General features: G+C 43.5%; 1 protein-coding gene across 1 annotated transcript; it reads right to left on the reverse strand.

Moving 5' to 3' along the window:
- Positions 1-4,617: 4,617 nt before the first annotated feature.
- Positions 4,618-13,983, reverse strand: LOC134648644 (RNA polymerase I-specific transcription initiation factor RRN3). The gene is made up of 8 exons (XM_063503133.1): positions 13,132-13,983; positions 12,730-12,829; positions 12,142-12,294; positions 11,328-11,543; positions 9,895-10,080; positions 6,465-6,637; positions 6,038-6,266; positions 4,618-4,876 (listed from the first exon to the last, which is right to left on the reverse strand). The coding sequence occupies exons 1-8, from the start codon at positions 13,538-13,540 to the stop codon at positions 4,672-4,674; spliced, it is 1,671 nt and encodes a 556-aa protein (XP_063359203.1). The 5' UTR covers positions 13,541-13,983; the 3' UTR covers positions 4,618-4,671.
- Between the last annotated feature and the right edge of the window lie 160 nt (positions 13,984-14,143).

Here is a 14,143-nt window from a genome sequence, read left to right on the forward strand (position 1 = left end):
TTTTAGGGCTAAGTATAAAATGGCATCAATGTCAGACGGGATGGATTGTGAATTTTGTTAAAACCTGGTAAATCTCTTTAATAGAAAGTGATGTATTGTCGAATATAATTGATAAAAAATAGTTTGTTCAGTACCATGTTTAACTTTGGCTATTATTCGATATGTGTATCATTATATTAATTATTCAAGAGATAATTAGCAAAAAAAAAAAATATGACTGTATATGTCGAATGAAGGTCTTTGATATCCGCAAGAGCAATATTTACGCAAATTTTAATGTATAACAAATCGCCTTCATATCGCTTTTCATATGCACTTATAATATCGTGTTGGAAAACTGGTTTTATGTTACAATTTTACATATTCTATACCTACTGGCAACATTGAGGCTTTTTCAATAGTGTTGTCACTTTAATTTGTAAAATTCCAACGTGCGTTGTCTAAAAAGAACCGAATTTTAATCTCATAATTTAATCGTGATCTTTTACAATTAAGTTTATCAGTATTAGGCAATCATTGTACACATAAAAGTAGTTTAGTTAATTGTGTTCTAAAAGACCAAATTTGGCACTAAAGAGATTTCATACTGCTAGTATCTCTATAGCGAATCATTTTATGGATAAATTAGGCATTGACTTGCCTTTTCTTAAGTTACAAATTAACATACTCTTAAATCTCTGCATAATTAGTGTGGAATCTCGCAAAAAAATATGCCTGTTAACCCATTCAATGCTATTTCGCCTCGACGAAGCATTTTCACTACATACGGGGAAATTCATGTTACGATGGTAACTTAGTAGTGAATGCGTTAATGAAACCGAGCTTCCTTTCGTGTTTGGGTGTCATGTGTTCATTGTACTGTAGATGTTTTGTGAAAGATTTATATGAGAAACCTTGTATAGCTATGAGATTCAGAGTATGAAATACACCCGGCGTCACGGAAATCGCACACCTTCGCTGTGTCTCGCTCCAACCTATATTTGTCGCCTTAGCCAGTCGCGCAATGTCGTGGCCAGCGCGTCATATGGTTAGAGCAATTCTCTTAGTGAAATGCTTTTGCCTTAATCAATTAGACATTATTTAATTAATGCTAGTTTAATAACCTTTAATCTTTGTTTACCTGTTTTATTTATTAAGATTGTCGGTCTTTGAAAAAATCGCTTGCGCCCGAAGATGTGATTTCCGTGACGCCGAGTTCAGGAAAATTATATATGTATATTCATGGTGTTATAAATGTACCTACGTGATCATCATTTGTAATAGTAAAATGAAATCAAGGTGACCCAAAGTTTAGACCCATAATACATGTTAGTGCCAACATTAACATTTCTCATTCGTTTTTAGTGTAACCAAAGTTTTGAAAAAATAAAGTATATTTTTCTTTCTCAAAAATATTTAAATTGTGTACTGTAGGTAGTTTGTCTCTTACCTGAAATCATGTTTTTTTTACGTGTAAGTTTTTTTTTACTCACAACCTGTGCTCACAACAATTTAAGGTGAGGATTTATTTATGAGTGTTATGACATGGAAAGGGTTAAAATTTGTCGAATTAACTACGGGTCACCATGATCAATTACTTAACTGATATCCAATGTAACTATACGTTCTAACATTGTGAACATTAAGTAAAGTCTGATATTAATATTTTTGTATTAAGTTTAATTAATTTAATAGTTATTTGCTAGGATTTAGCCTTACGTGTTCGTGTTTTTGTGTTAAATGTTCAATATAAAATTAACCCCTAACTTTGGCTTTCATTGAAACACCGAGTTATAATAAATACGTTTATTTTTTTTTCAAATAAAACTACATAACTTACTAGCTTTCTTTACAAATATATTTAAACACTGGTTAAACAAGCTTATCATGTTTATATAAAGTATTATCTAAAGGCCCCAGTACACAATGGGCCATCGCCGGCCACTCCAAGGGACGCATTTATGCGTTAGAGGGAGCAAGTGATATTGCTATCTCATTCTACCGCATGGCTGCGTCCCTTGGAGTGGCCGGCGATGGCCCATTGTGTACTGGGGCCTTAAGCAATGTAAAAATACATTATTATTTGAAATTTGGCAAATACAACCACTGGTAAAAAATCTACAAGTCTTATAACAACATTGCCGAGTTTGTTGCCGGTCCCATATTGGGATACCCTCCTCCAATTGAGGGGGGATTTAAATCTTCTCGGGGCAGAGGTGTAGGGTTGGAGCCGGTCTACCTAGCTTTATTTGACGTTCATAAGCGCATTGTAATTATGCCTACTTGAATAAACTATCTTTTATCTTTTATCTTTTTATCTTTTATCATTTTCTAAATATATCAAAATAATTCCAGAAAGCAATATATGTCCATACCCTCAGCAAAAAAGAGTATCATTTCAAATCACATAAAACTAGCATTTTTTTTAAACAATTTTAATCATATTTAGGGTAAGACATATAGTAAGGTTCCTAAATGTGGCGTTACTAGGTAAACTGTACCACTACAATTGACAAAAAAGTAAGTACCTTTTGCCTGCAAACGCCACAATATAGTAACAGAGAATGTGCTTAGGATAGGCGGCGCTACACATACAAAGCTTAATTAAGCACATTTTCTGTTAATTGGCCTAAAAAACATGTGAATTTTACAACTGAATAATAACTTCAATTATAAAATGCCATTGTAGATTTTTCAATTAGTTAATAAACTTGAATACTACGGATCTTCGATCAACACGGAAGGGATGCGGCATTCGCACTATTTCCCCTCTGCCTAGGTACAAGATCAACTGATCTAGCGCGGGTAATAAAACTAGTTGCGCTCAGATTTTTAACTAGACCGAGTCCAGACGCGCGAGTGAACACAGCAGCAGAAAAAATTGCCTAATTGCTTGGTTTTTTGTTGTACAAAGAGGTCGGGGACATCACATTTACAAAAAGGTGTTACATTTCACATGTAATATTTTTTTTACATATCATACGTTTAATTACATTTAAATACAATTATGTATTATATTTTAGTCTCACGTAATTGCTGGATTTATCGATTTTGCTCGCCCAGTACAAATTGCGGATCGGTCGAGCGACAAATCCGACTTCTCATCTATCAGAAAACAATAAAATTATTTGACGAAAATGTGTTAGTGTGCGTGTTGTGACACTTGTGACTCGTCCGTACACGTACATTTGTCTGTGTAGGGTGTCATTTTCTATGTATTTGTGTCGTCATTACAGATTGGATTTTGTACGTAAGTGTGTGAGAAGTGCGACTGTGTGCACGTTCCCCCCCGCGAAAAATGGCAGAATGTTTTGTATGTCAAGATATCGCTTGGGCCTATCCCTTCCGACGTGTCGGAAGCCCGTGTTGATCGAAGCTACGGATACATAAAAAAGCGGCCAAGTGCGAGTCGGACTCGCCCATGAAGGGTTCCGTATTTAGGCGATTTATGACGTATAAAAAAAAACTACTTACTAGATCTCGTTCAAACCAATTTTCGGTGGAAGTTTACATGGTAATGTACATCATATATTTTTTTTAGTATTATCATTCTCTTATTTTAGAAGTTACAGGGGGGGGGACACACATTTTACCACTTTGGAAGTGTCTCTCGCGCAAACTATTCAGTTTAGAAAAAAATGATATTAGAAACCTCAATATCATTTTTGAAGACCTATCCATAGATACCCCACACGTATGGGTTTGATGAAAAAAAAATTTTTGAGTTTCAGTTCGAAGTATGGGGAACCCCAAAAATTTATTGTTTTTTTTCTATTTTTGTGTGAAAATCTTAATGCGGTTCACAGAATACATCTACTTACCAAGTTTCAACAGTATAGTTCTTATAGTTTCGGAGAAAAGTGGCTGTGACATACGGACGGACAGACAGACGGACAGACGGACAGACGGACAGACAGACAGACATGACGAATCTATAAGGGTTCCGTTTTTTGCCATTTGGCTACGGAACCCTAAAAAGTGTGCTACTTAGATATATATTTTAATTTGCGCACTTGTAAAATAACTGGATTCCATAACAATGGAACATTAATCATAAAAGAAAACTGTTTACCTGCTTTAAACATGGCTTGACCTTATGAATTTGCAAATAAGATTCACAGCTTAACTTAAAATATGATACTTGTATCATTTTCATCTCAAAATAAATTCATATAACATTCACTGGTTTTCAAGACCTGGGTAATTAGAGGACTGGGTGTGTGTGTGTCATCAAGAAGTATGTAATGTACTCTAATGCTATAACGTTAAAGTCGAAAGTCCTAAGTTCAGGCAACATGCAGTTGGACTGCAAGCTAGCTAGCTTAAGATAAGATATATGGAGAATGGCTTGGGTAAGACAATTCGCACTTTAATATTATAGAATTAGCGTTGATATTCACATAACTCTGAATACAGTTGGTTAGTACACTAGCCAGTTTTTGCGAAGGACTGGCAGTCATTAGAAAATCAATATTTTCTAGTTTTCGCTTAATTTCAGAGTTTATACCTTAATGCTATGATATTTGGATCATTCTACAAAATTCTCATTCACCTGGCAAATCGCAAATTCCCAGGAGATTCCACTTAAGTTCCATTATGGTTCCTTCTACAACCAAAACTGCTTAGCGGAATCTCCTGGGAATTTTCGAATAGGTATAGCCAGGGGAATGAGAATGCTGCGGAATGACATATTTACATGACACTCTCACTCGTCCTAAATCCAGGTGAAATGCAATTTGACAGGGAGCTAGCTAGTTTCTGCGAGGGACTGGCGGTCATAAGGAAGTCATCATCCTCTTCTAGCTTCCGTTTCATGCCGGAGTATTGGGTTTCGACCACGTTGTCTCTGCCCCAATCCTTGTATTCTACGCAGAGGGGCCAGACCATTTTACCGGACCTGGAACGGGAATCAAGTTTAATATAAAGCTTAGCACATTAAAAAAAAAAACCCCTCTTTCATATCCCCCGTAGTCGTACTTCATATGCAAAACACGGTTTCATTAGGAGAGCGTGCAGGCTTTATGATGAAAAGTTTCAAAATGTAGATATTTTTCATGAAACACTATCTAATTTCAAACGATTATCTTTACAATGTATTCAACAGGCATTATAATTGTTAACTTTCAAGTTTACTGGCACTGTTCATTAATACACCGTTAAAGTATGTTTGATTTATATAGATAATTCATAATTCTTATGTATTTTCATATTTTAATGTTCAGGTTTATATAATCCAATTAAGGAAACTGTAAGTCTACAATATTACTAAATGCTATTGTATCCAATGTAGCAATACGAGACTGTTTGTTTCTAAATAAATAAAATAAATTAATTGCCACCCAGCCGAAAAAGACCCGATCCCGACTATCGAATCGTTCGGCCTGGGAACGTAATCATAAAAAACTCGATAGTCGGGTTGCACTGAATGTGTTTAAGGAATATATAGGGGTGCTAAGACGAATAAAGCAGCGCAAAAATTATACGGACACGGACGGCATACGTTTCGTTTTCATGGTATCTGGAAAGTGCTGGTAAAATAAGGTTAGCACGTGCACTTAACAACATTGAATAAAATACTTACACAGCATATAAATATCATACGGGAACCAATCATCATACTCCTGGACATTAGTCGTTTGGAGCGTCACCCGACAGTTCTTATCAATGATAGCTTGGCAGTAGACGACCTGGTGAGACCTGGTGACCAACTTCTTAGAAATATTGAATAAAATACTTACACAGGCAGTATATTAGGGTCGTACGGGAACCAACTGTTTTTCTCAAAGATACCTTGGCAGTAGACAACTTGGTGAGACCTGGTGACCAACTTCTTAGGAATAACATTGATTTAAACTTTCACGATTTTTACACATTATTAAATTGTACAACGGGACTTTCTTTCATCGCGTATCTAAGTTTTAAGATTTACCTCCGACGTTTCGAGGACGGCGTTGTCCCCGTGGTCTCGGAGAAGACTGCCTTAAGTTGACATCAGCATCTTCTAACCGCGCGAGTTTTTCGAACTACCCGCACTTGGAATATTGAATAAAATACTTACACAGGCAGCATATAAGGGTCGTACGGGAACCAATCATCATACTCCTGGACATTGCTGGCTTGGAGTGTCACCCGACTGTTCTTCTCAATGATAGATTGGCAGTAGACGACCTGGTGAGACCTGGTGACCGACGCGAAACCGCGGGTCACTTGTGGGGGACAGGTGCGGAGGGGGTTCAGGTTGCAGGTTACCAGGCGAGGCAGGTTTAGGGATTCTACAAAGTTTACATCTGAAAAAAAAAAAGAAATTTTTAAATGACTTCGCGCAACATGAACTTCAGAAAAATACTCAGTTTTCACTTGTTTTAAGTCTAAACCGTAAAATTATTCAATGTTAGTATGCCTCACAACAGTTTAAATTCGATTCTTTAAACGTAGTCTTTATTTTGGAGTTTAATTTCACTGGACTTTTAACTTTAAGCACTTACTCTCTTTGCTAGCGAACAGATGATGATGTTTAAAGGCCACAAGATAGAATATCGAGTGGCAGATCGCGTGGAAGGCGCCGTGAACTTTCGTGTTGTCGTTGGACGTGGTTTCCTGCGTCGCCGTTATGTACGAGTGGCACCATTCCGACATGTTTCTCAAATAGTGGATCAGTCTGGAATAGAATATTATAAATTAACCTAAATAAAATTAAAACTACCTACAAAACTAAAACTACTACTTAAAAAAGGAAAACTAAAAATCTATATCTAAAGAGGGCCCCTGGGGCATAGTACCAAAGATACTGGCAGCATTTCCTCGCTGAATTGCAACGCTTATTCGTTGAGCGAGGAAGCTGCCAGCTCTTTTGTCCCCAGTGACCTCAACTAGCCGTTTGGCCAAATATGTAAATAGATTTTGAGCTCCCGGACCCCACGGACCGAGGGTCTCAACACCGAAAGGAATAAAGTTGTAATTGGCGTCGAGACCCCCGTATTTCCGCCTCTTGAATACGTATATTATAAATTAGTTGTTATATACCACACGACTCCGCTGGCTTGAGACACCTGGAGAGGGTCGTATGTGAGACAACCGGGCGCAAAACGTCCGTCTCGGTATCCCAGATACCGCTGGAGCCCTAAAATACCTGTCCGCCCTCGGAATACCCAACTGGCATGAAGTGGTGCAGAATAGGGCAGAGTGGCGCTCTCTTGTGTCAGAGGCCAAGATCCTTTTTAGATCACTGAGCCAGTGAAGGAATAGTGTTAGGTATATTGCATTAGGAATCATAATGGTCGTGTAAAATATTTTTAAAAAGATATGCGATAGTATTTTTCATGATTCATTGTAAATATTGTATTGACTTATGAAAGAGCGCTCGAGGCCTACTTTTACAGAATACAAAGGGGACGTATGTATTTAATATTTTTTATTTCCCACCATGCACGAAATTAAGCACTAGCAAATTATTAGCAAAAAGTGGGCAGTCATTATTTTAAGATACGTTTTCTATTTAATACCTAAATCAGATAACTTGACCGTAACGTCATATGTTTTGTTTTTATATAAATTCTACAGATTAGACTGTTCCACAGATTAGACGTTTTGACGGTTCGAAAAAGTGGGGCAAGCGCTCAGTTTAGGAGTCATATACACTGTATGCAAATGTGATTTGTGTGTATATGAATGAATGAATGAATGAAATCGTTTATTTCAGGCAACTAGTGGCCCATACATAAATACCTTAAAACTAGCATACATATTATAAAAATATAACTAAACACTAAAAAACACATTATGATTGCGATGCATTACGCAACCCCGCAGTGTCAGGGAACCGGCCGCGGAACCGCCGAAACTTGACACCCTTCGGCCAAAACTCCTCCTTGGTGAAGGTCGCTAGATGTTCAGTCGGAACGGTCACCACAAACGAATTAAAATTTGCATATGTATGTATGTATATGTATGTGTGTGTGTGTGTGTGTGTGTGTGCCTGACCTGGTGTTGGGCACTCGCACGGCGCGCGCCAGCAGCCCCGCGAGGTGCGCGGCGGCCGTGCGGCGCGAGGCCGGCGCGCCGCCCGCCAGCCCCGCGCCCGCCGCCGCCGCCCACAGCCGCTCCAGCACCCGGTCGGCGCACGCCTGGCTGTGTATGTGTGTGTGTGTTGTGCCTGACCTGGTGTTGGGCACTCGCACGGCGCGCGCCAGCAGCCCCGCGAGGTGCGCGGCGGCCGTGCGGCGCGAGGCCGGCGCGCCGCCCGCCAGCCCCGCGCCCGCCGCCGCCGCCCACAGCCGCTCCAGCACCCGGTCGGCGCACGCCTGGCTGTGTATGTGTGTGTGTGTTGTGCCTGACCTGGTGTTGGGCACTCGCACGGCGCGCGCCAGCAGCCCCGCGAGGTGCGCGGCGGCCGTGCGGCGCGAGGCCGGCGCGCCGCCCGCCAGCCCCGCCGCCGCCGCCCACAGCCGCTCCAGCACCCGGTCGGCGCACGCCTGGCTGTGTATGTGTGTGTGTGTGCCTGACCTGGTGTTGGGCACTCGCACGGCGCGCGCCAGCAGCCCCGCGAGGTGCGCGGCGGCCGTGCGGCGCGAGGCCGGCGCGCCGCCCGCCAGCCCCGCGCCCGCCGCCGCCGCCCACAGCCGCTCCAGCACCCGGTCGGCGCACGCCTGGCTGTGTATGTGTGTGTGTGTTGTGCCTGACCTGGTGTTGGGCACTCGCACGGCGCGCGCCAGCAGCCCCGCGAGGTGCGCGGCGGCCGTGCGGCGCGAGGCCGGCGCGCCGCCCGCCAGCCCCGCGCCCGCCGCCGCCGCCCACAGCCGCTCCAGCACCCGGTCGGCGCACGCCTGGCTGTGTATGTGTGTGTGTGCTGTGCCTGACCTGGTGTTGGGCACTCGCACGGCGCGCGCCAGCAGCCCCGCGAGGTGCGCGGCGGCCGTGCGGCGCGAGGCCGGCGCGCCGCCCGCCAGCCCCGCGCCCGCCGCCGCCGCCCACAGCCGCTCCAGCACCCGGTCGGCGCACGCCTGGCTGTGTATGTGTGTGTGTGCTGTGCCTGACCTGGTGTTGGGCACTCGCACGGCGCGCGCCAGCAGCCCCGCGAGGTGCGCGGCGGCCGTGCGGCGCGAGGCCGGCGCGCCGCCCGCCAGCCCCGCGCCCGCCGCCGCCGCCCACAGCCGCTCCAGCACCCGGTCGGCGCACGCCTGGCTGTGTATGTGTGTGTGTGCTGTGCCTGACCTGGTGTTGGGCACTCGCACGGCGCGCGCCAGCAGCCCCGCGAGGTGCGCGGCGGCCGTGCGGCGCGAGGCCGGCGCGCCGCCCGCCAGCCCCGCGCCCGCCGCCGCCGCCCACAGCCGCTCCAGCACCCGGTCGGCGCACGCCTGGCTGTGTATGTGTGTGTGTGCTGTGCCTGACCTGGTGTTGGGCACTCGCACGGCGCGCGCCAGCAGCCCCGCGAGGTGCGCGGCGGCCGTGCGGCGCGAGGCCGGCGCGCCGCCCGCCAGCCCCGCGCCCGCCGCCGCCGCCCACAGCCGCTCCAGCACCCGGTCGGCGCACGCCTGGCTGTGTATGTGTGTGTGTGCTGTGCCTGACCTGGTGTTGGGCACTCGCACGGCGCGCGCCAGCAGCCCCGCGAGGTGCGCGGCGGCCGTGCGGCGCGAGGCCGGCGCGCCGCCCGCCAGCCCCGCGCCCGCCGCCGCCGCCCACAGCCGCTCCAGCACCCGGTCGGCGCACGCCTGGCTGTGTATGTGTGTGTGTGTGCCTGACCTGGTGTTGGGCACTCGCACGGCGCGCGCCAGCAGCCCCGCGAGGTGCGCGGCGGCCGTGCGGCGCGAGGCCGGCGCGCCGCCCGCCAGCCCCGCGCCCGCCGCCGCCGCCCACAGCCGCTCCAGCACCCGGTCGGCGCACGCCTGGCTGTGTATGTGTGTGTGTGCTGTGCCTGACCTGGTGTTGGGCACTCGCACGGCGCGCGCCAGCAGCCCCGCGAGGTGCGCGGCGGCCGTGCGGCGCGAGGCCGGCGCGCCGCCCGCCAGCCCCGCGCCCGCCGCCGCCGCCCACAGCCGCTCCAGCACCCGGTCGGCGCACGCCTGGCTGATCGACGTCGCGTACAGCAGGAGGAACTGGACGTGCCTGGAACGACACATGACTCAAGTCATAGAGAAATCAGTCTAAAATAGGGAACTATAGGTCTATAAATAAATCAATTTGTAGCTATTAGCTAAGTTGCTCTTATGTTTATTATAAGACTGTTTGTTTCTCAATAAAAAAAAAAAAAAAAAAAAAAGAAATAAAGACAAGAGTGCTCACTCCATACATCAGTTCAGACTATTAATTTCAGTGTCTACATCTAGCATCGAGTAGCGGAACTATGAGTACTGCTACTTGACAATAGATGTAGCGCCGACCGGAAAGTCTTATCTCAACAGCATAAAACTTACCGGTCGGTGCTACATCTATTGTCAAGTAGCAGTACTGATAGTTCCGCTACTCGATGCTAGATGCTAATAGTCTTTTTGTTACTACAACTGATGTATGGAGTGAGCACTCTATGTATTTTTTTCTCTATGCTCAAGTGAATACCTGAAGACCCTACAGCAGGTCGGAAGCGGGGCAAGTCACGCTCTCGACTACGTTGTACACGCGCTAGTGTGACCGAGCCTTTAGACTCGCACTTGAAACCGTATAGGAAAGCCACTAGTTTAAATTACACAATGAATATAAAAGTACACTGCACGAAACCTTTTGTTTTGAACCTAGCTATCAGATGATATATAGTTTGTCAAAGGACTGTCTCATTTCAAAATAGACAGAGAGTATCATACTATCTTTGTCTTACACTAGTACTAGCACCAAAAAGAAAAGGATGAGTATAGTTTTCCTGGTTATTACTGACTGACAAATTGGTTTGACCAACTATAGTTGACATTGCTTTTTAGGGTTCCGTACCCAAAGGGTAAAAAACGGGACCCTATTACTAAGACCGCTGTCCGTCCGTCCGTACGTCTGTCACCAGGCTGTATCTCATGAACCGCGATAGCTACTGTTGAAATTTTCACAAATGATGTATGTCTGTTGCCGCTATAACAACAAATACTAAAAATAAAATAAAATAAATATTTAAGGGGGGCTCCCATACAACAAACACGATTTTTTTGCTCTATTTTTTGTTGATGGTGCGGTGCGGAACCCTCCGTGCGCGAGTCCGACTCGCACTTGGCCGGTTTTTTAATTTATGCTTTTTTTACTATTCACAATAGGTAAGTTTTGGGCCCACCTTCACTGTTATTTTTATTATCAGTTATCACATCACTGGAAAATTTTAACAATTTACTTTTCCAACTCGCTCATCCAGCAAGCGGTAATCGATGTGTACTTACTTGATGCCATGTGTAGGCAGCACAATCCTCTCGAACACGTTACAGATAGTGAACAGTACTGGATCCCGCTCATCCTCCAGCCACCGCAGCATCTCCAGCATGCAGTAATCCAGTGTTGAGGCTAGCTCGTCTTTCTCGTCCGTCTCCATTTCAAACATCAACTCTGGCTGCTTGTTCTTCGCTCGGTCTACTATGTTCGAGTCCATTTCTACCATTCTGAAATAAAATACACTGCTTAGAAGACGCGGACGCGTAACTAGAACATAGGAAGGGCAATGTGACATTCATATGACGCTTGGGCAATAAAAATAACAATAAAAATCCGAATACGAAAAACGACTATAAATATAAAATTCGTAATACCGCCTAAATTATGTTATTAACTGCTAGTTTATTTGTGAATTATTTATTAATTGAATTCATTCACAAAAAGATTTGTAAATCATTCACCAAAGCTAAATCATGACGTGAATATTTTTTATTACATTTACCAAATTTAATCTGCATTTCGAATTTTGTTTTAACATAAAATTTTACCAAACCATACACTACATATCACTAATATACATAATACTTAAACTAACATAGATATAAGTAGATTTTACTGTACATAACTAACAAATATGGACTGTAATTTGGGTCTGAAATAAATATTGATTGATTTGGTTGATTGAATGCTTTATTAAATAACTACATGCTCTGAAAAATCATATATAATAAGCCCAGACTGACAACCTAAAGTGAACAAGAAAAACATTCTAAAATTGGTCAAACCTTAAACCGAACTTATTAAAATTATACCTTAGACCTTTACCTAATAACTATAGCTGTCATAATATGTTCCCTAAGAGATGGAAGGTACTTGGTCATCCAGATCAGATTGTGTATATATGCTCTATTAGGGAAACACCCAGCTTTGTAGTATGGGAACTGTTCTGTCACAATCTGCATTAGCAGATCACTGGTCCTGAAACAAAAAAAAACATTGGACAATCTTTTTCAGCTATAGTAATCTAATTACTTATACAAAATTAAGACTTAAATATTAAAACAAATTTACGACATTTCAATGCAGGTTTCACTGGTTGTGGTGTCTAAATGTCAGAAAAATGGTAACAAAATAAATTTGCAATAGACCCGGTTACAAATAATGTTTTAATATGTGTTCAAAACGCGAAACTTCTATATTTTATAAAACAAATACAGATTGATAATATTACGAAATAATATTGTAAGAGTAAGGTCACACAATAACTTTCTTTGATGTTTCATTTATTATCCAAAATGTTTGCAATAAGTACAAAATAGTTTTGAAGACAAAAAGGTGGCATAAATATAGCTGTGTAATAATATATTTACTAATATTGTGAAACAGACATGATATAAGTACCCAAATACTTACATAGGCATTGTTGCAACTATTTGTGCAATAAGGGAGTGTATGTGGGACCATAATTTTACAGTCTCAGCTGGTGGATGCTCGTTCCAATTGTCACCATTAGCTGAAACAAAAACCTGTATTAATGTTCAAAAACCTCTATCAAGATGGGAGGATGAACTTTAACAATGGACTGAGGTGTGAAAATGGAGAAGACTGGCCCATGACAGACTACAGTGGAAAGAGCTAGAGGAGGCCTTTGCCAAGCGGCACACTGAGTTAAGAGATATACTCTAGTCTCTTACTCAGGATAAAAAGGCTTTTAAAAAGAAAGAATTCCACAACACCGTATATTAACCTTAGATAACAACCTGGTGAAAATAAGCTGTTAAATTTATAATTCCATGATCAAATAACGTTGCCTACCTTTAAATCGTGTTACTAAATTAGTTAGCACCATAGGGCAGTGGTATGTGTGTGCCGTCACCAGGTTTAGCGTGAAACGGCCAAACAGCTCCACATGCTCCTCACTACGCCCCAACCAGTCCACTTTACACACCAGTGCTAAAAACTGCTTAAACTCGCGTCCTAATAACATCACACACGTCAAGCAATCCTCTATTAAGATTTTGTAGTTATCGTCATTTAGAGGATAGTCTCTCAGCACTTTGACTAGCTCTGTGTAAGGGACAGAGTTTCCATCTTTAACTACACGTAGGATAATCTTCTCGACTTGTCGCTCCTTGAATCTAAAGTTGATGCGTGCCGTAGCCTCCTGCCGGTCCAGCGTCTTGCGCATCAGCGATGCAATGCTCTTCTGCGCTGCGACAGCCATCTTTATTAATTATTTCTTCAAGTCAGAAGAGACAGATTGTAAAAAAGCTACTATTTCCGGTTGCCGCAGCAGTTCCGCCTTCTTGTGGTTCAGCACGTCTCTCAATATGTTGGTGGATTCCTCGAGGAATGGTGGCGGATGGTCGTGCTCGTAACTAGTGCTCGGTTTGCTGTAACTGAGCCCCGCTTCGGCGACGTCCGAACTCTTCTTGTCTTTCAGATACGTTTGCAATCTTTCTAAGAGCAAAACTTTATTTTCACCTTCTTTCTTTTCGGAACTATAACCTTCTTTGGACATTTCTTGACTATATTTCACATCTTTTCACGGGCTGTGAAGCGATCACGAACCACAAGTATAGAGGTTTTCACGAATAAAATTTAATTACTTACACCTGTTGGTTCATATGTTTTTAATACAATTTATAACTAAGACTAAAAATAAATTGAAGAACTCTACACGTGCGAACATGCACTTTTCTACGTCACCATACGTCACTCACACGTATCGATGCGGAATTGCGGATTGGTGGGAATTTGTTGTGAAAGGATGAATGAATTGAACGAATGAATGGAATTATATGTCGGTAATGACAGTTCTGAATCT

Source organism: Cydia amplana, chromosome 6, assembly GCF_948474715.1.
Source record: "Cydia amplana chromosome 6, ilCydAmpl1.1, whole genome shotgun sequence".
Taxonomy (NCBI): domain Eukaryota; kingdom Metazoa; phylum Arthropoda; class Insecta; order Lepidoptera; family Tortricidae; genus Cydia; species Cydia amplana.

What these genes read in the sequence shown, in the direction of transcription:
- LOC134648644 (XM_063503133.1), bottom strand. Translation starts at nt 13,540, where the DNA reads ATGGCTGTCGCAGCGCAGAAGAGCATTGCATCGCTGATGCGCAAGACG. An exon ending in GTGCGAGTGCCCAACACCAG is followed by an intron (nt 6,638 to 9,894) that starts GTCAGGCACAGC and finishes ATTCTATTCCAG; the next exon opens with ACTGATCCACTATTTGAGAA. An exon ending in GACCCTTATATGCTGCCTGT is followed by an intron (nt 4,877 to 6,037) that starts GTAAGTATTTTA and finishes TTCCCGTTCCAG; the next exon opens with GTCCGGTAAAATGGTCTGGC.